This window comes from Ovis canadensis, chromosome X, assembly GCF_042477335.2.
Source record: "Ovis canadensis isolate MfBH-ARS-UI-01 breed Bighorn chromosome X, ARS-UI_OviCan_v2, whole genome shotgun sequence".
Taxonomy (NCBI): Eukaryota; Metazoa; Chordata; class Mammalia; order Artiodactyla; family Bovidae; genus Ovis; species Ovis canadensis.
Genome location: NC_091727.1, coordinates 130,342,662 through 130,369,880, shown reverse-complemented (window position 1 = coordinate 130,369,880; position 27,219 = coordinate 130,342,662). Strand labels below are relative to the sequence as shown.

The 27,219-nt window shown below is 36.9% G+C and overlaps 1 protein-coding gene across 3 annotated transcripts in view; it reads right to left on the bottom strand.

The window, feature by feature from the left end:
• The window catches only part of NUP62CL (nucleoporin 62 C-terminal like), a 104,519-nt gene that overhangs the window by 40,944 nt on the left and 36,356 nt on the right, over positions 1 to 27,219 (bottom strand). For all 3 annotated transcript variants that reach the window (XM_070292155.1, XM_070292157.1, XM_070292156.1), the window contains exons 2-8: positions 17,419 to 17,522; positions 15,787 to 15,885; positions 9,905 to 10,061; positions 7,834 to 7,984; positions 7,527 to 7,576; positions 7,260 to 7,391; positions 4,068 to 4,179 (exon numbers count right to left, since the gene is read on the bottom strand). In XM_070292155.1, coding sequence (XP_070148256.1) covers positions 4,068 to 4,179; positions 7,260 to 7,391; positions 7,527 to 7,576; positions 7,834 to 7,984; positions 9,905 to 10,061; positions 15,787 to 15,885; positions 17,419 to 17,476 — 759 coding nt within the window. In that variant the 5' untranslated portion in view covers positions 17,477 to 17,522. The remainder of the gene's footprint in view (positions 1 to 4,067; positions 4,180 to 7,259; positions 7,392 to 7,526; positions 7,577 to 7,833; positions 7,985 to 9,904; positions 10,062 to 15,786; positions 15,886 to 17,418; positions 17,523 to 27,219) is intronic.

Genomic DNA, 27,219 nt, shown 5'->3' with positions numbered 1-27,219 from the left:
GAAGAAGATATAACGATTATAAATATATATGCACCCAACATAGGAGCACCGCAATATGTAAGACAAATGCTAACAAGTATGAAAGGGGAAATTAACAGTAACGCAATAATAGTGGGAGACTTTAATACCCCACTCACACCTATGGATAAATCAACTAAACAGAAAATTAACAGAGAAACACAAACTATAAGTGATACAATAGACCAAGTAGACCTAATTGATATCTATAGGACATTTTACCCCAAAACAATTAATTTCACCTTTTTCTCAAGCGCACACGGAACCTTCTCCAGGACAGATCACATCCTGGGCCATAAATCTAGCCTTGGTAAATTCAAAAATTCTGAAATCATTCCAAGCATCCTTTCTGACCACAATGCAGTAAGACTAGACCTCAATTACAGGAGAAAAACTATTAAAAATGCCAACATATGGAGGCTGAACAACATGCTGCTGCATAAACAAAAAATCACAGAAGAAATAAAAAAAGAAATCAAAATATGCATAGAAACGAATGAAAATGAAAACACAACAACCCAAAACCTGTGGGACACTGTAAAAGCAGTGCTAAGTGGAAGGTTCATAGCAATACAGGCATACCTCAAGAAACAAGAAAAAAGTCAAATAAATAACCTAATTCTACACTTAAAGCAACTAGAAAAGGAAGAAATGAAGAATCCCAGGGTTAATAGAGGGAAAGAAATCTTAAAAATTAGGGCAGAAATAAATGCAAAAGAAACAAAAGGGAGCATAGCAAAAATCAACAAAGCCAAAAGCTGGTTCCTTGAAAGGATAAATAAAATCGACAAACCATTAGCCAGACTCATCAAAACAAAGGAAGGAAAATCAAATCAATAACATTAGAAATGAGAATGGAGAGATCACAACAGACAACACAGAAATACAAAGGATCATAAGAGAGTACTATCAGTTATTATATGCAAATAAAATGGATAACGTGGAAGAAATGGACAAATTCTTAGAAAAGTACAACTTTCCAAAACTGAACCAGGAAGAAATAGAAAATCTTAACAGACCCATCACAAGCATGGAAATTGAAACTGTAATCAGAAATCTTCCAGCAAACAAAAGCCCAGGTCCAGACGGCTTCACAGATGAATTCTACCAAAAATTTCGAGAAGAGCTAACACCTATCCTACACAAACTCTTCCAGAAAATTGCAGAGTTCCAAACTCAGTCTACGAGGCCACCATCACCCTAATACCAAAACCTGACAAAGATGCCACACAAAAAAAGAAAACTACAGGCCAATATCACTGACGAACATATATGCAAAAATCCTTAACAAAATTCTAGCCATCAGAATCCAACAACACATTGAAAAGATCATACATCATGACCAAGTGGGCTTTATCCCAGGGATGCAAGGATTCTTCAGTATCTGCCAATCAATCAATGTAATACCCACATTAACAAATTGAAAAATAAAAGCCATATGATTATCTCAATAGAAGCAGAGAAAGCCTTTGACAAAATTCAACATCCATTTATGATAAAAACTCTCCAGAAAGCAGGAATAGAAGGAACATTCCTCAACATAATAAAAGCTATATATGACAAACCCACAGCAAACATTAACCTCAATGGCGAAAAATTGAAAGCATTTCCCCTAAACTCAGGAACAAGACAAGGGCGCCCACTTTCACCACTACTATTCAACATAGTTTTGGAAGTTTTGGCCACAGCAATCACAGCAGAAAAAGAAATAAAAGGAATACAGATTGGAAAAGAAGAAGTAAAACTCACTGTTTGCAGATGACATGATCCTCTACATAGAAAACCCTAAAGACTCCACCAGAAAATTACTAGAGCTAATCAATGAATATAGTAAAGTTTCAGAATATAAAATCAACACACAGAAATTCCTTGCATTCCTATACACTAATAATGAGAAAATATGAAATTAAGGAAACAATTCCATTCACCATTGCAACGAAAAGAACAATATATCTACCTAAAGAAACAAAAGACCTATAGATAGAAAACTATAAAACACTGGTGAAAGAAATCAAAGAGGACACTAATAGATGGAAAAATATACCATGTTCATGGATCAGGAGAATCAATAGAGTGAAAATGATTATACTACTCAAAGCAATCTATAGATTCAATGCAATCCCTATCAAGCTACCAATGTTATTTTTCACAGAGCTACAACAAATGACTTCACAATTTGTATGGAAATACAAAAAAACCTCGAATAGCCAAAGCAATCTTGAGAAAGAAGAATGGAACTGGAGGAATCAACTTGCCTGACTTCAGGCTCTACTACAAAGCCACAGTCTTCAAGACAGTATGGTACTGGCACAAAGACAGAAATATAGATCAATGGAACAAAACAGAAAGCCCAGAGATAAATCCATGCACCTATGGATACCTTATATTTGACAAAGGAGGCAAGAATAAACAATGGAGAAAAGACAATTTCTTTAACAAGTGGTGCTGGGAAAACTGGTCAACCACTTGTAAAAGAATGAAACTAGATCACTTTCTAACACCATACACAAAAATAAACTCAAAATGGATTAAAGATCTAAACGTAAGACCAGAAACTATAAAACTCCTAGAGGAGAACATAGGCCAAACACTCTCCAACATAAATCACAGCAGGATCCTCTATGATCCACCTTCCAGAATATTGGAAATAAAAGTGAAAATAAACAAATGGGACCTAATTAAAAGCTTCTGCACAACAAAGGAAATTATAAGCAAGGTGAAAAGACAGCCTTCAGAATAGGAGAAAATAATAGCAAATGAAGCAACTGGCAAAGAATTAACCTCAAAAATATACAAGCAACTTATGTAGCTCAATTCCAGAAAAATAAACCAGAATTGAAAGAGACACATGTACCCCAATGTTCATCGCAGCACTGTTTATAATAGCCAGGACATGGAAGCAACCTAGATGTCCATCAGCAGATAAATGGATAAGAAAGCTGTGGTACATATACACAATGGAGTATTACTCAGCCATTAAACAGAATACATTTGAATCAGTTCTAATGAGGTGGATGAAACTGAAGCCGACTATACAGAGTGAAGTAAGCCAGAAAGAAAAACAGTATACTAATGCATATATATGGAATTTAGAAAGATGGTAACGATAACCCTGTATGCGAGACAGCAAAAGAGACACAGATGTATAGAACAGTCTTTTGGACTCTGGGAGAGGGTGAGAGCGGGATGATTTTGGACAATGGCATTAAAACATGTATAATATCATATGTGAAACGAATCGCCAGTCCAGGTTCAATGCATGATACTCGATGCTTGGAGCTGGTGCACTGGGATGACCCAGAGGGATGGTATGGGGAGGGAGGTGGGAGGGGGGTTCAGGCTGGGGAACACATGTACACCTGTGGCAGATTTATGCTGATGTATGGCAAACCAATGCAATATTGTAATTAGCCTCCAATTAAAATAAATAAATTTATATTTTAAAAAAGAAAAAGAGCCTCAGCTGTATTTTCTCATGTTATAATAAATTTACATTATGAGTTAACTAGGATTCCACAAGGCAGGTGGAAACCTAATAACTATACTTAAATATTCTCTGGAAAAATATACTGTAAGTCTTGAGTAGTTGACTTTTTGAACTTTTGAAATATAACCTAATTATAAATTAAGGATTGCCTGGATATACCTACAAGACTCAAAACATGTATATGTATATATACACACATACACTCACAATTATATCACCATGTAGATGAATATGTAAAAGGACAAATAAACTAGCTAATGAGTAAGTGAATAGAAAAATTAGAATAGAGACATACTTATTGGAAGAACAGAGAGAAAACCCCCAAATTTTGGGAGATCAGTAATTTTTTTACCCTCCTGAAAATAATAAAAAAAAAACCCTCACAACCTTTTTGTGCTCCTGAACATTTCCTGCTCCACTAACTACACCCAAAACTTCGTACCTCTGGAGGCACGTAAGGAACACTACAGAGGACAGGAGAAGGTGACTAGGCAAAGGAACAAGAGAATGCTAACTTCATACTAAATTTTGGTTGTCTAAATAGATAAAGCAGTTAACACACCGGGTCAGTAGAGTCAGCAGGACTTTCAAATATATTCAGGTACTCAGTGATGTCCTTGAGATCTTGGGTCATTTGTTTCATCTGAGCATCTACATTTTCTGCTAACTTGTAACTGAAAAGGAAGGTAAAATAAAGGGATTAACAAAAAAATGTTTTCTCCACTATGCACTGTTACTGACATACAAAGAATGATACTGCCAATTGAATCTGCCCTCGTTCCCCTACCTTCTCACTGTGTCTCAGTTATGACTAACAGCACATTTTTATGGATGTAGCATTCACGACCATATTCTAAAAAGACTACATAGATGAAGGCTTTTATGCACATTGCCACTTTTATAGTCACCCATTACCTCACCTATTAGATATCAGAATAAATCCATAGGTTACTTAGTTTTATGAGAAGTTATTTTGGTGTTTAGTGATTTTAAGAAATGCTGAGATGTCTGCAACAAGTTTGAATACATACATTTTCAAAGTAAAATCTCATACAAATATACTCCATCATTCAAGAAAAGATATTTTAAGAAATGAGATTCATAACAATCAAAGTCAGAAAAATCTGTTGAGTTCACAACAAATCAATTAGTTGGCTAAATTCTAAAGATTTCCACCCCAAGTATTTGTGCATGTACAAACACACAGTTAACCTAGTCAATGAAAATGTTTATGAGATTTAAAGTGAGCAGAGGATTTTTCAATGTCTATCAGTTTAGTTCAGTTCAGTTGCTCAGTCGTGTCCGACTCTTTGCGTCTCCATGGACTGCAGCACACCAGGCCTCCCTGTCCATCACCAACTCCCGGAGTTTACCCAAGCTCATGTCCATTGAGTCGGTGATGCCATCCAACCATCTCATCCTCTGTTGTCCCCTTCTCCTCCCACCCTCAATCTTTCCCAGCATTAGAGTCTTTTCAAATGAGTCAGTTCTTCCCATCAAGTGGCCAAAGTATAGGAGTTTCAGCTTCAGCATCAGTCCTTCCAATGAATATTTAGGACTGATTTCCTTTAGGATGGAATGGTTGGATCTCCTTGCAGTCCAAGGAACTCCCAATAGTCTTCTCCAACACCAAGGTTCAAAAGCATCAATTCTTCAGCACTCAGCTTTCTTTATAGTCTATCTCTCACATCCATACATGACTACTGGAAAAACCATAGTCTGGACTAGACGGACATTTGTCTATAAAAACTAAATAATTCAGTTAGATTTATTTGTAACTACTGCCTTTCTGTCCCAAAGTACTTATAGATAATTGGCTGCCTAGATTGTTGAAGATTCTAGTAAAGATTCCAATGTAATATAAATCTGACTACCTAAAAACAATCAGAAAGAATATGCAGGTCAGAAAGCAACAGTTAGAACTAGACATGGAACAACAGACTAGTTCCAAATAGGAAAAGGAGTACGTCAAGGCTGTATATTCTCATCCTGCTTATTTAACTTATATGCACAGTACATCATGAGAAACACTGGGATGGGGAAGCACAGACTGGAATCAAGATTGCTGAGAGAAATATCAATAACCTCAGATATGCAGATGACACCACCCTTATGGCAGAAAGTGAAGAGGAACTAAAAAGCCTCTTGATGAAAGTGAAAGAGGAGAGTGAGAAAGTTGGCTTAAAGCTCAACATTCAGAAAACTAAGATCATGGCATCTGGTCCCATCACTTCATGGCAAATAGATGGGGAAACAGTGGAAACAGTGTCAGACTTTATTTTTTTGGGCTCCAAAATCACTGCAGGCATGAAATTAAAAGATGCTTACTCCTTGAAAGGAAAGTTATAACCAAGCTAGATAGCATATTAAAAAGCAGAGAGATTATTTTGCCAACAAACGTCCGTCTAGTCAAGGCTATGGTTTTTCCAGTGGTCATGTATAGATGTGAGAGTTGGACTGTGAAGAAAGCTGAGCGCTGAAGAATTGATGCTTTGAACTGTGGTGTTGAAGACTCTTGAGAGTCCCTTGGACTGCAAGGAGATCCAAACAGTCCATTCTAAAGGAGATCAGTCCTGGGTGTTCACTGGGAGGAATGATGCTGAAGCTTAAACTCCAATACTTTGGTCATCTGATGTGAAGAACCGACTCATTGGAAAAGACCCTGATGCTGGGAGGGATTGGGGGCAGGAGGAGAAGGGGACGACAGAGGATGAGATGGCTGGATGGCATCACCAACTCGATGGACATGAGTTTGAGTGAACTCCGGGAGTTGGTGATGGACAGGGAGGCCTGGCGTGCTGTGATTCATGGGGTGGCAAAGAGTTGGACATGACTCAGCGACTGAACTGAACTGAACTGAATGTTTCTTCAACCTACAGGTAGGCTCACATGGCTGAAAATGTAACTCTTTCCAAGAAAATGATAGAATGCATAGGATAATCAGTGAAATGAAATGAAAGATTCACAAAGGCTGAAATACAATAGAAGAAACAGAGAGCTAGAGTTCATACAGATTAGCTGTACTTACCACATTTAATACATCTACAAAAAGTTAACTTGCAAGGTTTTAAAAAATAAGCTCAGTCTTAACTCACTAATAAGCCATTCATAAAATCAACCAGATTTAGTTTATGTAGCACATTCATACATGTTCTTCTAATAAAATTTTTTAATTTGGCCTGATTAATCTCAGTTCTAAAGAAATAATGTTACTGTGGGAATATTGGCAATATATTGACCAAAGGTAAAGACCAAATCACACACAAATAAAATAAAATAAAATCTAAGACATCGACAAAACCATTCAATGTTTAAAAGCCACACAGTCTGCCCCTAGATTAATAAATTTCCTTTAAAATAAGAAATGGATTTATCACTGAAGCAATTGCATGAACATTAGGTTTAAAAGAGTCAGTATAAATAGGAGGTCATAAATATTCCATAATATCATGATACCACACACATAAAATTTGTATTTCTAATTTAAGAACAAACTTGACAAATATAAAAACTTTACAGTGGTCATGTCTAACCCTGAGATTAATAACAGTTTACAAAATGTTACAAAACAAAACTGACTACTTCATTTTCAAGCATCCTGAAAACATAAATAGCAGTCAAATAAGTTGATAAATGGCAACTACCAGAACTTGCACTTTTCTCCCAATTTTTATTCCCTGCCTTCAAAATCATTTTTATCTTTGTTTAGTAGCTAAGACCTGCTCTATTCCTCAATCTTTATTTAGTTACTTACGTCTTCTCATGCTCATCTATATACTGTGGATAAACAGACACACTATGGTCCTTTAGAGACTCCTCCAACGGGATCAAGAGATCTTCCAGTTCCTTTTGTTGTGATAAGATAAAATCCAATTCTTGTTCCAGCCTGAAAAGTCAATATAAGGGCTGATGAAAGGAATCTGGAGTGACAAAATAAATGTCAATAAACTATAACAAGGAAAAACCACTAGACAAAGAAATAGATCTTTAATCTTCCAACCTAGGGAAGCTAAGGTTCTACCTTTTCTGATCCAGTTTCACTTTTTCTACTTCTCCATGTAAAGCAGTTATCTATAAAGGAAAATAAGAACATAATAGTATAAATATTTGAATTTATATTGTAACTGTAAGGCAATATTTATTTTGTAATATACACTTCAAGTATGAAAGAGTTCCTAACTCAGGGCACTTATTACCTAAGGAAAATATTTTTAAATTTATCACTAATATTGAAAGGAAAAATTAACCATGAAACATGGGTCTATTTTCCTGTGTTCATCAGAAAATACTTGTACAATGCAGGTAAATTAATGAGAACATCTTCTTACCTTCTCACCATTCTCCATCAATGTATAGTCCCAAGCATTGACCACGGTGGCCTGGTGAAGAAAGTGTTTCTCTTGATCCTCTAACTCAAGGTTCCATTTGTTTACCAGACCATCCAGCTGACCATATGTCATCACAGGAGTTATGATTGCACTAAAAAGAAGGATACAGTATGATTGGATGATCATACTTTCCAAAGTATGATCAGATTTTTAAAAGTATAACACAGAATAACTTAGAGAAAAAAATATCACATTTTACAGGCATTTCCCCGACCTGCTCCCTAACAAAACCACCAAAACTGGTAAAGATTATTTCAAAAACAACCATTCAAAGTCTCTGGAAGTTATCCTAAGGAAATACAGCAAATGTAAAACTAAATCTTTCAGAAAAAAATTAGGAGAAAATCTTTGGAATCTAGGCAAGAGTTCTTAAACTTGACACTAAAAGCACAACTCATTAAAGGAAAAATTGATAAATCAGACCTTGTCAATTAAGTTTTATTTGGTGAAACACTCTTTAAAAGATGAAAAGATAAATTACAGAGTTAGAAAAACTGTTCATAAACCACATATCTGACAAAGGGCAGGTATCTAGAATACATAAAATTCTCAAAACTCAGTAAATAAAAATTCAAGTAGAAATGGACAAAAGGTATGAACAGACACTTCATCAGAGAGAATATGCAGATGGGAAATAAACATATGAAAAGATGTCCAACATCATTAGTCATCAGGGGAATGCATATTAAAACTACTATGAGCTGGAGAAGACTCTTGAGAGTCCCTTGGACTGCAGAGATCAAACAAGTCAATCCTAAAGAAAATCAACCTTGAATATTCATTGGAAGGACTGATACTGGAAGCTGAAGCTCCAATGCTTTGGCCATCTGATGCAGAGTTGACTACTGGAAAAGACCCCGATGCTGGTAAAGATTGAGGGTAGGAGAAGAAGAGGGCAACAGAGGATAAGACGGCTGGATGGCATCACCAACTCAATGGACATGAGTTTGAGCAAACTCTGGGAAAGAGTGAAAGACAGGGTAACCTGGCATGCTGCAGTCCATAGGGTGGCAAAGAGTCAGACACAACTGAGCAACTGAACAACAAAAATGAAAAAAAAAGTGACAACACCAAATCCTGGTGAGAATATGGACAAGCTGGATCTCTTATACATTGTTGTTGGAGAGGTAAAATGGCACAGCCACTCTGGAAAAGATTTATAGCAATTTCCTTAAAAACTAAACTTGCAACTGCCATACCACCCAGTAACTGTACAGATTGGCTGTACAGAGAAATGAGACTTAGGTTCACCAAAAGTGTTAGTTGTTTGGTCATGTCCGACTCTTTGCAACCCCATGGACCATAGCCCCAAAGGATCCCCTGTCCATGGAATTCTCCAGGCAAGAATACCGGAATGGGTAGTCATTCCTTTCTTCAGGGGATCTTCCCGATCCAGGGATTGAACCTGGGTCTCCTGCATTGCAGGAAGATTCTTTACCATCGGAGCTACCAGGGAAGCCCAGGTTCACCAAAATCCTGTACACAAATGTTCATAGCAGTTCTATTCATAATAGCCCCAAACTGGAAACAAATTATTTCCAAACTGGCATAAATTATAAGAATTCAGGCTCTAGAGCTCAACTGCCTGAATTTTAATCCTGGCTCAACCATTACCAAGTATATGGCCAGAGGCAGATTATAAAATCCTAATGTGCTCTAGTTTCCTCATCTATAAAGTGAGAACAAAATAGTACCTAACTCATAAAGTTATTGTCAGGGTTAAATGATATGATGTGTGTGTAAAGCACTGCCATATTGCTCAACATATAGTAATCACATAATAACTATTACCTATTATTCAGAACAGTAATAATTATATTATAGTGATATTCAGAAGACAAAAGTATCCTTTTAGTTGTTCAACTTCTAAGAAACAGAAAGCCTTTCTCTAACTGCTCCTTGACTCTGAGTCGTTTACCTAACTTTCAAACACTATTCTGATATACAAGCAAACTGTCTTGTGTATGACAAGTAAAATGAAACTGATACAGATTTTCAAATGAATACTTACTTAACAGTCGGAGTAAAAGGTATAGATGTAATGCTGACTGGAACAGTGTTATTAATCCCAAATGATGTCAGTGGTTTTAGATTCAAGGTAAAGCTACTAGTGGTGGTAGTAGTGGTAGTGGTGGTAACAGTGGTGGTAGTGGTGGTTGATGCTGTAGCTGGAAAATAAAGTGTATAATGTTAATAAGTAAGAAATTTTAAAACTCAGCACTTGATCATTCAGGATAAAAAAACCCATAGAAGTGCTTTTTAATGTGAATTTGAATTCAAAGTTGTAATGGGTTTTAACTCAACATTGTTATATGGCAGGCCAGTTATCTGGATTAACCTTCCTGCTAAAAACTGAAAATCTTGGATAAATATGTAGAAAAATAAAATTTATAACCTAACCAGACCTATAACCATTAAAGAAATTGAATCAATCCTCTAAACTCTTCCATAAAGAAAACTCCAGACCCAGATAACCTCACTGGTTCAGTTCAGTTCAGTCGTTCAGTCGTGTCCGACTCTTTGCAACCCCATGAATCGCAGCATGCCAGGCTTCCCTGTCCATCACCAACTACCGGAGTTCACTCAAACTCATGTCCATCGCATCGGTGATGCCATCCAGCCATCTCATCCTCTGTCTTCCCCTTCTCCTCTTGCCCCCAATCCTTCCCAGCATCAGGGTCTTTTCCAATGAGTCAATTCTTCGCATGAGGTGGCCAAAGTACTGGAGTTTCAGCTTTAGCATCATTCCTTCCAAAGAAATCCCAGGGCTGATCTCTTTCAGAATGGATTGGTTGGATCTCCTTGAGGTCCAAGGGACTCTCAAGAGTCTTCTCCAACACCACAGTCCAAAAGCATCAATTCTTTGGCGCTCAGCTTTCTTCACAGTCCAACTCTCACATCCAACCTCACTGGTAAGTTCTGCTAAACTTTGAAGAAAAGAATAATTGTAATCTTACACAAAATCTCTGTACATCTCTAACCTTGCATACTTACTTGAATATATCTGTGTAATTAATCCTAGAAATGAAATTGCTAGACCAAAGGGTCAGCATGCTCTAAATTATAATTATTTCTTTCCAAATTCCCCTGTCAAAAAGATATTGCCAATTTGCATTCCTATCAGTAGGGAAGACTGCTGCTTCTCTACACCATAGCTCATAGTTGGCATACATCTTAGCCAGTATTATAGTTAAAAGCCACACTTTTTTGTGCATTGTTAAGTGCTCATTGTGTAAGAAAGAACCAAAACTGCCATAAAAATTCAGAAAACCAAGAGAGAACTACAGGTAGAAGAGAAGTGGGCAATAAACATGGGGAAGGATAGAGTTACTAAAACTCTATCCTTTGATCCTAGTTCACAAGGGTGGGCATCTACGTTACTGGCAGCCTATGAGAGGGTCTGGCACAAAAAGCTCTAGCCAAACAGGGATAAAAGATGGGTCAGAATCTCATTTTCAAAAATTTAGAACTCTGGAAAGAATCAGATGGCAGGTAAAAATACGGAAGTATTTCCAGAAATATGGAAAGCATCAGACTCTAAGCAGAAATTTGGAAACATTTTCAAACATGTAGAAAGAATCAGACAATAGACAGAGGGGAGCTGAAAGGACTGACAGAGGGAAAACATGAAGTAAAATTAAAGAGTCATGAACAAGTCAAAATTAAAAATAAGCTAAAACAGTAAGGCAGAAAAAGGGGTAAAGAAACCAAAAAGAAGTTAAAAAAATATTTTAAAAAAGACAAAAGGAGAATGGCTAAATTATGTTTCAATTCAGTTTAGTTGCTCAGTCGTGTCCGACTCTCTGTGACCCCATGAATCGCAGCACGCCAGGCCTCCCTGTCCATCACCATCTCCCAGAGTTCACTCAGATTCACTTCCATCGAGTCAGTGATGCCATCCAGCCATCTCATCCTCTGTCATCTCCTTTTCCCCCTGCCCCCAATCCCTCCCAGGATCAGAGTCTTTTCCAATGAGGCAACTCTTCGCATGAGGTAGCCAAAGTACTGGAGTTTCAGCTTCACCATCATTCCTTCCAAAGAACACCCAGGGCTGATCTCCTTTAGAATGGACTGGTTGGATCTCCTTGCAGTCCAAGGGACTCTCAAGAGTCTTCTCCAACACCACAGTTCAAAAGCATCAATTCTTCAGCACTCAGCCTTCTTCACAGTCCAACTCTCACATCCATACATGACTACTGGAAAAACCATAGCCTTGACTAGACGGACCTTAGTCGGCAAAGTAATGTCTCTGCTTTTGAATATACTATCTAGGTTGGTCATAACTTTTCTTCCAAGGAGTAAAGTCTTTTAATTTCATGGCTGCAATCACCATCTGCAGTGATTTTGGAGCCCCCAAAAATAAAGTCTGACACTGTTTCTACTGTTTCCCCATCTATTTCCCATGAAGTGATGGGACTGGATGCCATGATCTTAGTTTTCTGAATGTGAGCTTTAAGACAACTTTTTCACTCTCCTCTTTCACCTTCATCAAGAGGCCCCTTAGTTCCTCTTCACTTTCTGCCATAAGGGTGGTGTCATTTGCATATCTGAGGTTATTGATATTTCTCCCGGCAATCTTGATTCCAGCTTGTGTTTCTTCCAGTCCAGCGTTTCTCATGATGTACTCTGCATGTAAGTTAAATAAGCACGGTGACAATATATAGCCTTGCCGTATTTCTCAACAGGCAGGTTAGGTGGTCTGGTACTCCCATCTCTTTCAGAATTTTCCACAGTTTATTGTGATCCACACAGTCAAAGGCTTTGGCATAGTCAATAAAACAGAAATGCAACATTAAATTCAGGAGGTCCCTAAAGCTGACTTTAAAACAACTTCTAAATCCCAATTTCCTTAAAGTTCATCGCCATGATAATATGTGTATTAGCTTTCCACAAGATTTCATTTCCTTTTTGGCCACAAGGATCCTTACAACAATTCCCCCATTCTTTGTGTTAGAAAGTAGAATGGGCAAGAGAAGATCATACCCAAATACCAAAGATCCCTGGAGTCATCATCACTTAAAACACTGCAGAGACTACAGACTAGATTCCACGTAGCATTCTTTACTGACACATGTCATCACATTCTTCATCTAAGAATAAAAAATCTGATCTGAAAAGAATTCCTTCCTCAGAAATGCTGAAAATTAATGACAAGACTGCTCCCTTTACTGATTAATCATTCTAACATTGTGTAATTACTACATTCAAGACAGAAAAACAGATAAACCATTAAGAAAAACACAAGTCTTTCTTGTAAAGGAGTTTATCTTCACCCAAAGAAGTTTTTTTTTTTTTTAAGTCAGCATTTCCTGACATGGACAGATGTCCAAAGATAATATATACTTAAGAAAATGGCAAATTCTAAGATTAAGTGTGTGTATCCCATTAAAAAAAACACACATTTAATGTATGTTTGTGTGTGTTTGGAAAAAAGACTGTTAAGGAAAGAACCATACTGTTCCCTCTAGAGGGTGTGATATATGTATGTATGCATGTGTGTATGGTTTCTGTAATATTTAGAAAAGCAACTACCATCACTACCACTAAACAAAGAAATTAACATAAATCAATGCCTCTCCAAAGATGCTGTGTGATACCTTCAGGAAAATTAATACCTGTCAGTCTAAACACAAAGGAATCAAATCATAAAAAATAGTATGATAATTTTAAACTTTTTTTATAAAGTCATAAAAAATGGCATGATTATTTTAAACTTTTTTATATAGTATTTTATTCCTTATTTTTATGGTATTTTTAAAAGGTATAAATTAGCTCTGTCATAGTAGACAATATTAAATAACAATAATATTTCAACTAATTCCAAAAGAAGCAATAGTTTTGAGAATAAAGGTTCTATCACAGTCTGATTTTACAAGTTACAACTCTGGTCAAAACTAAATACAAGTCAACTCCATGTTATCTGTGTACTAAAGAGAAAGCACGGTTCTATAAATAATAGAAAATAATTACATAAAAATTTGGATTTGCATTTAAATAAATCTTATTCTGATAATCTTAAAAATCAATAAATAAGAAAGTGAGTGCTCAATGTGCTATGCTCAGTGTGCTCAGTAGTGTCTAACTCTTTGACATCCCATGGATTGTAATCCACCAGGCTCCCCTGTCCATGGTATCCTCCAGGCAGGAATACTGAAGTGGGTTGCCATTTCCTCCTCCAGGAGATCTTCCTGACCCAGGGATTGAACCACGTCTCCTGCATTTCCTGCACTGGCAGCTGGATTCTTTACCACTGCACCACCTGGGAAGCCTAAAATAGTGAGACCATCCTTTAAAAGACCCTACAATTAAATTTTCCTATCCTGTCTGATCAACAACTATGTATCTTATTCCATGCTAGGAATGGACAGCATTAGACTCATTTCTTAAGACTCACTTTAGATTCACTTCCTTAAGACTCATGCAAAAGATGAGACTGACAACAAACAAGCTTCTCTTAAAACTTGCTGATTATATCTAGGACAGAAAACAATCCCAAATGGTGATAGATTTACAGACACAGATATCTGAGAGCTGCCCTACAGGGCTAATCTGTGAGATGAATCTGAGCAAGTAAATATACTTGGGGAGAAAGAAAGGTGAGTAGGGGAAAAAAAACAACTCTGGGCTGGGTGTACTGAGTTGAAACATATCTGATGGAAGGTGGGCTAAGTACACAAGGCAATGGTAGATACATGGGCTTGTAGCAGAGGTGCCAGTATGCAGGAAGGAATTTGAAGACTTAGGTGGGGGTGAGGTATGGCAGAGTCACCAAAGAGCTTGCAAATTCATACTTCACTGACTCAACCCAGTATTGAAAGAATCAAATTTTGTTCAGCATTTTATATGGGAAACTATGTTACATTTTTTTTTGCAAATACAGTAACTTAAAAAGTTCTCAAGCCATACCCTTCATAATGCTCATAGGATGGCCGGTTAGCCAAATACACAGCAGAAACTCAGTTAAGTGTTGGTCATGCAAAAGATGGTGCACATCTCCATTTACGAATAATTACTTTAAACTTCAGAGGGGCTGACTTTTAGCTTACGACAGGTTTGAAGAAAGATTCATTTCAGCCCTAAGTAAACTTTTTAAAGTGAAAACAAACAACACTTCCCTACAGTGGAGTCTAACTTAAATGGTAGGTTTAAGTAGTAACTGATCTCTAACCACCCAGCTCACAATAGGTAAGTCAGTGGATAACTATAGGTAATAGGCAATGGATAACTAAGGGCTTCCCTGGTGACTCAGGTGGTAAAGAATCTGCCTGCAATGCAGGAGACCTGTGTTTGATTCCTGGGTTGGGAAGATCCCCTGGAGGAGCAAATGGCTACCCACTTAAGTATTCCTACCTGGAGAATTCCATGGACAGAAGAGCCTGGTGGGCTACAGTCCTTGGGGTTGCAAAGAGAAGGACACGACTGAACAACTAACACTTTCACTAATGGATAACTAAGTTTTCTTTAATTTACAACCTAACTAGTACCTAACTGGCAGAAATAAATTTAGGATACATCTACAGAAACTCTTGTAATTAACTTGAGGAGAGGATCAACACAGGTCAAATCTTAGATTAATTTTTAGAGACTAAAACTAGGAATCCCAATATATTGGGTCACTTTAAACAGTATGATCAATAATAAAAATGTTTAAGCTTCAAAGTTGACAAGAGTTTGATAGCAGCTCTGATTGTAGTCATCTAAAAGAAGTAATATCATTGGTATCAACTATCTCCTTCCACTCTTCGACAGTTCTCAACATTGATGTACCTTTTGGATACTCTGATGAGATGATCAAAACCAACTGAATCCTAGAAACTAAGGAATACAACCTACTTACTATTGTTACATTTCTAATGAGCATCCAAATACATCCCAATAATTGTAAAGTCTTACTAGATGCAACAGCAGCTGCTCCATATGCTCCAGAGAAACTTAATCCAAATCCCAAAGATGTATCACCAAACATTCCAGCTGAAGTTACTGGGGCACCAACTGTAGAGAATAACATAATACTGCCTATTACCCTTTTAATCAAAAATAGTGAATGAAGAATTTATATAGAGTATTTTTCATCTGAGGAGTCCTTTAGTAACTTTGGCTAAACTTAAAAAATCTATAGTCAACCCATTTATATGAAAAGTGCAGAAAAGGCATAGACAGAGACAAAAAATAGATCAGTAGTTGTCCGGGGCTGAGAGATCTTACTGGGATGATACAAATGTTCTAAAACTGGATTATTGTGATAGTTATACAATTCAGTAAATTTATTAAAAATCACTGAAATACACACTTAAAATAATTTTATGACATGTAGACTATACCTCCTCATTAAAGTTAATTTTAAAAAATACTGTGGTTAAGATTTCTTTTAATTTTGTAGGCAAGGACATTAAGGACAGGAAAGGAAAAAAAACCTATCAAAGGTCAGAAGTCAAGACTTTGAAAATGGAATTCATTCAATAATTCTAACTCCCAACCTCAGATAGTATCATATTCACAACATCTATTATACTTGAGAAAGATATTATATATCAAGAGGTTTCCAGAATCTCAGTCATGTCTCAAGATTAAAATCATGCCTACTTAGAAGAAAATACAACTCAAGTGGTAACCTGCAATTTCAACCAATGTTCACCTATGCCAACTGCACAAGATGATGGGGATGGCAAGCCACCATTTTTCATGCTGAACTAGGTATTAGGAATTCCTGGCAAGTTTTATTACCAGAAATGGTGACAATTTTGCTATAACAGAGCTTTGGAAGGACCGTATTCCTGCTAGGATTATAGTAACAAAGTCTAATGGTTAATATCATGGCACTGTGTAGATGCCTCCAAAGCACCAGCAGTTTATGTGGACCTATAAAAAATAATTACCTAAGATATATACAGAATTCAATATTCTCAACATTTGTTATTACTCTACTAATGGAAGATGTGTAGCAAAGAAGTTGGGTTATGAGATAATTAATGTCCCACTTCTTAGCTCAAAGCATCCAGGTGTTCATCTTTAAGAGGAGAGAACAGGAGACATCTCACAGTGTCATAAAGTACAAAACTACAGCTGATCCTTTTGTCATGTAACACTTCTTATAGGTAAAATGTAAGGATCACAAACCTGGTCTATATAGAAGAAGAAAATACAGCAAGGCTCCAACATTTGTTTCCCATTTTATCTGATTCACAAGGATAATAAGACTTCTACCATTCAGACATACTTGGCAAAACTCCCACTCTTCCTATTCCCATTATCTTCAAGAAATTGTTTCAAAACATTACAATGTTAATGAATTATATGCTTAAAATCATCATGTTAAGCTGTAATAATCATGTTAATATAAAATTCACAATGGAAGCCATGACAATTAGGTTCTTAAGCAAAGCTACTACTGATATCAGCAACTACAGATGGGGTCGAGCATAATGATAACTTATGAGGTGTCGGAGATCCATAGCTTATACTGGCAAATTGAGTTAAATGGCCTAATACAAAATAATAGTATTTTCTTTGCAACTAGTAACTTACATGAGGGCCCAGTAGCAGCAGTGCAGGTAGAAGAATCTGAAAACGGGATAAATAGCATGGTGTTTGAACTAGCAGTGGCAGCAAAAGTAGATGCTGGAGTAACCCTAAATTAAAGTAACAAGCAAAAAGAAAAAGTCAAAATCATTTTTAACAAGTAACACCACTATAACAAACTTTAAGTAACAACAAAGCAAGGAAAATTAATAAGTATGACATAGTAAAAGTGAAGTCGCTCAGTCGTGTCTGACTCTGCAACCCCATGGACTGTAGCCTACCAGGCTCCTCTGTCCATGGGATTTTCTAGGCAATAGTACTAGAGTGGATTGCCATTTCCTTCTCCAGTGGATCTTCCTGACCCAGGGATCGAACCCGGGTCTCCTGCATTGTAGACAGACACTTTACCGTCTCAGCCACCAGGGAAGTCCTGTCATGACATAGTAAAATCCTGATTCAAAAAACAGTTCAACAGTACTGCTTAGTATTGGCTTCCCGGTGACTCAGTGGTAAAGAATCTGTCTGCCAGTGCAGAAGATGTGAGTTCAATCCCTGGGTCAGGAAGATCCCTGGAAGAAGGAAATCGCAACCCACTCTAGTATTCTTGCCTAGAGAATCCCACTGAGAGAAGCCTGGTGGGTTACATCCACATGTGTGCTCAGTCACTCCGTTGTGTTCAACTCTTTGCAACCCCATGGACTGTAGCCCACCAGGCTCCTCTGTCCATGGGATTTCCCAGGCAAGAATACTTGGGCTTGGTGGCTCAGATGGTAAAGAATCTGCCTGCAATGCACGAGACCTGGGTTGGATCCCTGAGTTGGGAAGATTGCCCTGGAGAAGGAAATGGCAACCCATTCAGTATTCTTGTTTAGAAATCCCCATGGACAGAGAAGCCTGGTGGCTACAGTCCATGGGGTCACAAAGAGTCAGACACAACTGAGCGACTAACACTTTCACTTTCAAACACAGAAGGTTACATATTGTATGATTCTATTTATATGAAATGTCCAGGAAAGGAAAATCCATAGACAGAAAGTATAATAGTAGTTAGTTATCAGGAGCTGGGAGGAGAGGGTAATGAGGAGTGACTGCTAATGGTTACAGGGTTTCTTCTTGGGATGATGAGAATGTTCTTGAATTACATAGCAGTGATAGTTACACACTCTGTGAATACATTTTAAAAAAACACTGAATTGTACATTTCAAAAGGGTGAATTTTAAAATATATGAATTATACCTTAATTATCTCATTATTTTAAAAATACATGATCATCTCAATAGAAGCAGAAAAAGCATTTGAGAAAATCCAACACATTTTCATGATGAAAACACTCAACAAACTAGAAAAAGAAGGGAGCTTCTTACATGTGATTAAGGATATTTATGAAAAACTTATAGCTAACATCATTCTTAACAGTGAAAGACAGAATACTTTTCCACTGCCACCAAAAACAAAACAAGGATGTCTGCTCTTACCACTTCAACAATACATAGGAAGTTTTTGCCACAACAATTAAGCAAGAAAACAAAGGCAAACAGATTGCAAAGAAGAAATAAAATTATCTCTATTAACAGATGATATGATCACAAATACATAACAACCTAAGTAATCCATAAAAAATCCGTTAGAACAATAAACAAGTTCTGCAGAGTTACAGGATACAAGATCAATATAAAAATAAATTACAATTCTATATACTATCAATGAACAATCCAAAAATGAAATTAAGAGTATTTCATTTATGATTATTCAAACTGAATAAAATAGTTATGAACAACCCTAACAAAAGAAGTACAAGCCTTGTATCCAGAAAAACAAAAAATATTACTGAAAGAAAGACATCCTAAAAAAATGGAAAGATCTCATGTGCATAGATCAGAAAATTTTATATTGTTAAGATGGTGTGGTAGACAGAAAAATGGTCCCCCAAAGATGGTCACATCCTAATACCCAGAGACTGTGAACACTTTACCTTTTTTGACAAAAGAGATTTTATAGATGAGGTAGTGGTCAAATTAGTTAAGTAACGTGATATAGGGAGTTTATCCTGGATTATCCAGGTAAGCAAAACTAAGGACATGAATCCTTAAATGTAGAGATCCTTTCCAGGCTGTGGTCAGAAGAAGATGGTGACTAAACAAGAATGGTCATAAAGATGCAAAGTTGTTGGTACAAATGGCCACCTAACACTTGAAATCATACTTAATGTCATCAGTCATTAGGGACTTGCAACTCAAAACCACAGTGAGATACTATGTCATAGCAACTAGAATGGCTAAGGGCTTCCCTTGTGGCTCAGCTGGTAAAGAATCCACCTGCAGTACAGGAGACCTAAGTTCAATACCTGGGTTGGGAAGATCCCCTGAAGAAGGGAAAGGCTACCCACTCCAGTATTCTGGCCTAGAGAATTCCATGAACTGTATAGTCCATGGGGTTGCATAGAGTCAGATACAACTGAGCAACTTTCACATCAAAAAATAAAAAACAGTGGCTAAAGTAAAAAAGATAATATCAAGTGTTGGCAAGGAGATGGAGAAATTGGAAATCTCATGCAATGTTGATAGGAATGTAAAACAGTGTAATCTCTTCAATAAAACTGCATGGCATTTTCTCAAAGTGTTCAACATAAAGTTACCATATGACCCAATAATTCCACTCCTAGGAACACAATCAAAAGATATGATAATATAGATCCACACTTAAATATGTATATGAATGTTCACAGAAGCATTATTCTTAACAAAAGATGAAAGAAATCAATCCAAATGAATATCAACTGATGAGACGATGAATAAAATGTGGTATATTAATACAATGGAATTTTATTTGGCCATAAAAAGGAAAATAAGTATTGATATATGCTAAAACATGGATGAGCCTTGAAAACATGCTCAGGCTAATCACAAAATACCATATATTGTATGATTCTATTTATATGAAATGTCCAAAACAGAGCAGTCTAGAGAGACAGAAAGCAGATTTGTGGTTGCCAGAACTGGGGTGAAGAAAGAATGGGCAGTGACTGCTAGTGTGCATGGTGTTTCTTCGGTGGATGATGAAAATGTAAAACAGACTTCAGTAATGACTGCATAACTCTGTGAATATCCTAAAAAACAATCAACTGTGTGCTCTAAATGGGTAAATTATGTGGTATGTGAATTATACTATAAGTCTGTGAGAAAAAATAATAAATAGAAGTCTGGAATAAAATTTCAGAAAACATTACTTGGCTGCTTGTTTGAAAATTTAAAATAAAAACTATAAAGGAAATAAAGTTTGAGAAATCAAGTACATAAAGACACAAATAAGATTAACTGCTTAACAGAAAACAGTTTATCTTTTCATCCTCACTATAGATCACTGCACAGGGCACAGGATACTAAGTGCTCAATAAATATTTATGCTGAACTGAACCAACCATTTCCAGACTTCAATACATAATTACAGATATTCTTCTTCCTTTTCAAAGGGAAAAAATGTTTTAATAAGTAACTTTATTTGAATCTGTTGCTGCCTATATCCAACTGTTAAACAATTCATGACAATAAATAAGACCTGCTATCTAAAACATGTAAGGCCACTGGGGGTTTGGGGACAGGGAGGAGATACTGGGAAGGAATTGGTAACATTACCTACTACCTCCAACTATCATGGGGAATTTCCCTGGTGGCCTAGTGACTAAGACTCTGAGTCTCCAATGTGAGGGGCCTGGGGTCAAACCCTGGTCAGGAAACTAGATCCTACATGCAGCAACTAAGATCCTGGGTGCCACAACTAAGACCTAGTGCAGCCAAATAAATAGATTAAAAAACCTGAAGCCTATTATACAGAGTGAAGTAAGTTAGAAAGAAAAACACCAATACAGTCTATTAATACATATATATGGAATTTAGAAAGATGGTAATGATGACCCTATATACAAAATAGCAAAAGAGACACAGATATAAAGAACAGACTTTTGGACTCTGTGGGAGAAGGCAAGGGTGGGATGATTTGAGAGAATAGCATTGAAACATGTATATTACCATATGGGAAATGGATCACCAGTCTAAGTTCAATACATGAAACAGGCACTCAAAGCTGGTGCACTGGGACAACCCTGAGGGATGGGATGGGGAGGGAGGTGGGAGGGGCGATTCAAGATGGGGGACCCATGTACACCCATGGCTGATTCATGTCAATGTATGGCAAAAACCACTACAATACTGTGAAGTAATTAGCCTCCAATTAAAATAAACAGATTAATTTTTAAAAATGGAGAGATATTCCATGTTCCTGTGTAACAAGAATCAATATTGTGAAAATGACTATACTACCAAAAGCAATCTACAAATTCAATATGATCTCTATTAAATTACCAATGGCATTTTTCACAGAACTAGAACAAAAAATTTCACAATTCACATGGAAATACAAAAGACCCCAAATAGCCAAAGCAGTCTTGAGAAAGAAGAATAGAGCTGGAGGAATCAACCTTCCTGCCTTCAGATTATACTACAAAGCTACAGTCATCAAGACAGTATGGTACTGGCACAAAAACAGAAACAGAGACCAAGGGAACAAGATAGAAAGCCCAGAAATAAACCCATGCACCTATTGGTACCTTATTTTTGACAAAGGAGGAAAGAATATACAACAGGGCAAAGACAGCCTCTTCAATAAATGGTGCTGGGAAAAGTGGACAGCTACATGTAAAAGAATGAAATTAGAACACTTCCTAACACCAGACACAAAGATAAACTCAAAATGGATTAAAAACCTAAATGTAAGACCAGAAACTATAAACAACTCTTAGAGGAAACATAGGCAGAGCACTCGATGACATAAATCAAAGCAAGATCCTCTATTGACCCACCTCCTAGAGTAATGGAAATAAAAACAAAAGTAAACAAGCGGGACCTGATTAAACTGAAAAGCCTTTGCACAGCAAAGGAAACTCTAAGCAAGGTGAAAAGACAACCCTCAGAATGGGAGAAAATAATAGCAAATGAAACAACTGACAAAGGATTCATTTCCAAAATATACAAGCAGCTCATACAACTCAATGCCAGAAAAACAAACAACCCAACCAAACAGTGGGGAAAAGACCTAAATAGACATTTCTCCAAAGAAGACATACAGATGGTTAACAAACAGATGAAAAGATGCTCAACACTGCTCATGATTAAAGAAATGCAAATCAAAACCACAATGAGATATCACCTCACACAGGTCAGAATGGCCATCATCAAAAAGTCTACAAACAATAAATGCTGGAGAGGGTGTGGAGAAAAGGGAACACTCTTGCACGGTTGGTGGGAATTGGTGGGAATGTAAGTTGATACAGCCACTATGGAAGATGGTATGGAGATTCCTTTAAAAACAAGGAATAAAACCACTGTATGACCAGCATTCCCACTCGTAGGCATATATCCTGAGGAAACCAGGGGTAAAAAAGACACACATATCCTAGTGTTCATTGCAGCACTATTTACAATAGCTAGAACATGGAAGCCACCTACATGTCCATTGACAGATGAATGGATAAAGAAGCTGTGGTACTTATACACAATGGAATATTAATAAGTATAAAAAGGAACACATTTGAGTCAGCTCTGCTGAGGTGGATGAACCTAGAACCTATTATACAGAGTAAAGTGAGTCAGAAAGAGAAAGAGAAATATCATATTCTAACGCACATATACGGAATCTAGAAAAATGGTACAGAAGAATTTATTTACAGGGCAGCAATGGAGAAACTGACATAGAGAATAGAGTTATGGACATGGGGAGAGGGGAGCAGAGGGTGAGATGTATGGAAAGAGTAACATGGAAATTTATATTACCATATGTAAAATAGATAGCCAACAGTAATTTGCTGTATGGCTCAGGAAACTCAAACAGGGGCTCTGTATCAACCTAGAGCAGTGGAATGGAGAGGGAGGTAGGAGGGAGGTTCAAAAGGGAGAGGATATATGTATACCTATGGCTGATTCATATTGAGGTTTGACAGAAAACAGCAAAATTCTCTAAAGCAATTATCCTTCAATAAAATAATAAAAAGAAAAAAATTTAAATGGTAGCATTGCATTATTTAAAAATATAATAAATAAAATGTATATCATAGAATATCCCTATATTTCATTTAAGAGAAGCACCACATGTATAACATATATACTTTTAAAGAAATAACCAATTATCACAAAGGTGTTTTAATATTTATAATTCAATACCTATCAGTGAGACTAAATTTTTATCATGGATTTAATGGTTACTTTAATTTCTTCATTCAAAATTGCCTATTCATATCATCTGCCCATTTTCTCACTGGATTAATATCTTCTTATTACTGATTTTTATCTATTTAGTCAAATGTTGCAAGTACTTCCCAACCCCAGTTTGTCATTTGCTTTTCTTATTTTGTTTTTATTTTTTATGTAGTCAAATCTTTCCACTGTTTTCTCCTTTATGGTTTATGGCTCCATATCATGTTTCAAAATTCCTTCAAACATATGAAATGTTCAACCTCATTTTTAGGAGAAAATCACAAATTATATCTACATTAAGAACAATTTTACCTAATATATGGGAAGAAATTTTTAAAAAAACTAGTAATACACTGTTTGAGGACACTGTGAAGAAAGGGGCAACTTCTGTGATTTCTAATGGGAGTGTAAACTGGTATAATCCCTATGGAAAATAAGTGGCCAATGTTTTAAAAAGTACAAATGCATCTATCTTTTGAACCAGTAATACTTCTTTTGGAAATTTATCTACAAAGATATACATTTGTAAAATGACATGTAAAATGATATCCATTGCACCACTGTTTATATTAGCAAAAGAGGAAACAACCCAAACACCCACCAGCAAGGGGCTAGATAAACTATAGCACATGCAGACAATGTATGATGCTATAAAAATTCTGAGGAAGCTCTTCATATATTGACTGATGTGGAAAGAGCTACAAAATGTTTAAAATAAGTGTATAAAGCATTAAGTTTAAAAAGCAAGGTACAATATGTAGAATATACTATTATTTATATTTTTAAAACAAGCAGAGGGTTAAGAATATATATTTTTATTTGCTAGCAAAGCCATAAAGAAACTTTGGAAGGATATATACAATTACAGTGGTTAGCTGAATAGACGGGGGGAGGGGAAGGGAGTGATACAAGGTAGATGGGGGTCAGTAAACTTATTTATACTATGTTTATAGTCTTATTCTTGAACCATTTGACTGACTGTGTTATATATTTTTAAATTATACTTCAATAAGTGGTCTTCTCTCCAACCCAACAATTATTATTTATACATTTTCATATTCATATTTATACAATTTAAATATTTATGGTTTCATTTTCTAGCTTTAATTCACCTAGTATTTCTTTCAGTTAATCTCTTTAGGCAAAACATAACCCGTTTCCCCCAAATCACCTGGCTAGCCTGCTACTGCAATTCATTTATTCACTATTCCATCTTCTCTCTCCAGAATGGAAATGTCATCTTCATAAACCCAGGTTTGATTCTGTACTTTAAAATTTTTCACTGATTTTTCTTTCTATCCTTGTTCTACAAGAGATTTCCAATTATTGAAGCACTAAAACTCATTTATTTTTATATTATTTTAAATTTACAGTCAGATAACAAACTTACAATATATTTTCATGTTTTACTGCAAGCAAGCTATCATTACTTTCCTTAAAAAACAGGAGATGACTAATCTCATGTATTTATCCCCTCCATTTAAACTTCAGGATCTTGTCGAGACCCTCCTTCCTTTTCTTCCCCCAAAGATTCCCACTGTGGTTTTATAAGAATCATATTAAATGCATCAATTAATTTGGAGCTAAATGACATGCTCATACTATTGAGTCCGTGTATTCTTCATTTATTCATATCTTTTCTTATATGCCTCAGTGAACTTTTATGGTCATCTTCATATAGGTTATGCACAGTTTTTTAAGTTCACTCTTAGGTACTTCATACTTTTGGTTGAAATTGTTAATGGGAACTTCCTCCATTATAATTCCCAATAACTACTGTTTAAACATGGGAAAGCTATTGTTTTTTGCATTATTTATTTTGTAACTGGCTGCATTACTGAAACCTCTTCACTAGCACTAATTAAATTTACACTTGATTTATGCCCATATTTTAAAATGTTGATCATGTGTCTCAGATACTGGTATAATTTCAGGAGCCTGACCTTAAATCACATACCCAGAGGTAACTAAGGAAACAAATGCCATTTAATATGACTTGCTTTCAAGCTAAAGCCTCACTCTTTATTGAAGAGGTTTCAGTAATACGGGCCAGTTACAAAATAAATAATGCAAAACCAATAGCTCTTCTTTTAAAAAACAAAGTCTCATTTTCCTAATCACAGGACTAGAGGAGAGTTTTTCAACATGGCACTGGTGACATTGGACCCAATAATTCTTTATGGCAGAGGGCTGTCCCATGGTAAGATATAAGGCATGTATATTTGGTTTTGTCCCCTTTCTGAGACAAAGATCCTAAACCCCTTGTAACTTCCTAAGTAAGGAGAGAGACAGAGGCTTATTTGAGTTTTCTTCACAATTCCAGAAACAGCTCCAAGAGCAATAAAGGTTTCAACCACACCTGATTTATGTTAATGAGGTGAACTTTAGAAAGCCCCTCAGGCTTAGAGGCTGGTTACCAGAGGAACCAACACAGTGATTAGAGGGTTGGAACTTTTAGCCTAACCCTCTGACCTCCCTGGAGAGGAGAGGAACTGGAGACTGAGTTTAATCATCAGAGGCAAAATATTTAATCATTCATGCCAACATAATGGAACCTCCATAAAAACCCTAAAAGAAGGGGTTTGGAGAGCTTCTGGGTTGGTGTAGGTGCTAGGAGGGTGTTGGTGCCTGGAGAGGACACGAAAGATCTGTGCTGCTCCCCATACTGAGCCTTACAGCATCTCTCTATTTGGCTGCTCCTAAACTGCAGCATTTCTGAACCAGAAATTGTAAGTCAAGTGTTTTCCAGAGTTCTTTGAGGTGGTGAGTGTCATAACTGAACTGTAGAATATCCAGCTGGTGTCTGGAGAGTTGAGAGAATTAGTTGGTACAGGAAGAACCCCTACATATTTGGTGTCAAAAGTGTCGTGTGTCGAAGACAGTAAAAAGTTCCTTTATGTGCACTGTGAAATATTTAGCAGAATCCCTGGGCTTTACCCACTAGACGCAGAAAACACTTACACAGTTTGGAAAACCAAAAATGTTTCCAGAGGGACCTCCCTGGTGGTCCACTGGTTAAGAATTCACCTTCCAATGCAGGGGACGAGAGTTTTGATCCCTGGTCATGGGCCTGAGATACCATATGCAGCATGGCAGCTAAGCTCTGCTGCTGCTGCTGCTGCTGCTGCTGCTGCTGCTGCTAAGTTGCTTCAGTCGTGTCCGACTCTGTGCGACCCCATAGATGGCAGCCCACCAGGCTCCCCCGTCCCTGGGATTCTCCAGGCAAGAACACTGGAGTGGGTTGCCATTTCCTTCTCCAATGCATGAATGTGAAAAGTGAAAGTGAATTCGCTCAGTCATGTCCAACTCTTAGCGACCCCATGGACTACGGCCCACCAGGCTCCTCCATCCATGGAATTTTCCAGGCAAGAGTGCTGGAGTGGGGTGCCATTGCCTTCTCTGGCAGCTAAGCTCGCATCCCATAATTACAGAGAAGCCCCAGGGCCCCAAATAAGACTCGACGTGGCCAAAAAGAAAGAAAGAAATATTATTTTAAAAGATTGTCTCCAGATAATGCCAAACATCCTCTGGGAGAGGGGGTGAAAATCACCTCCACTGGAC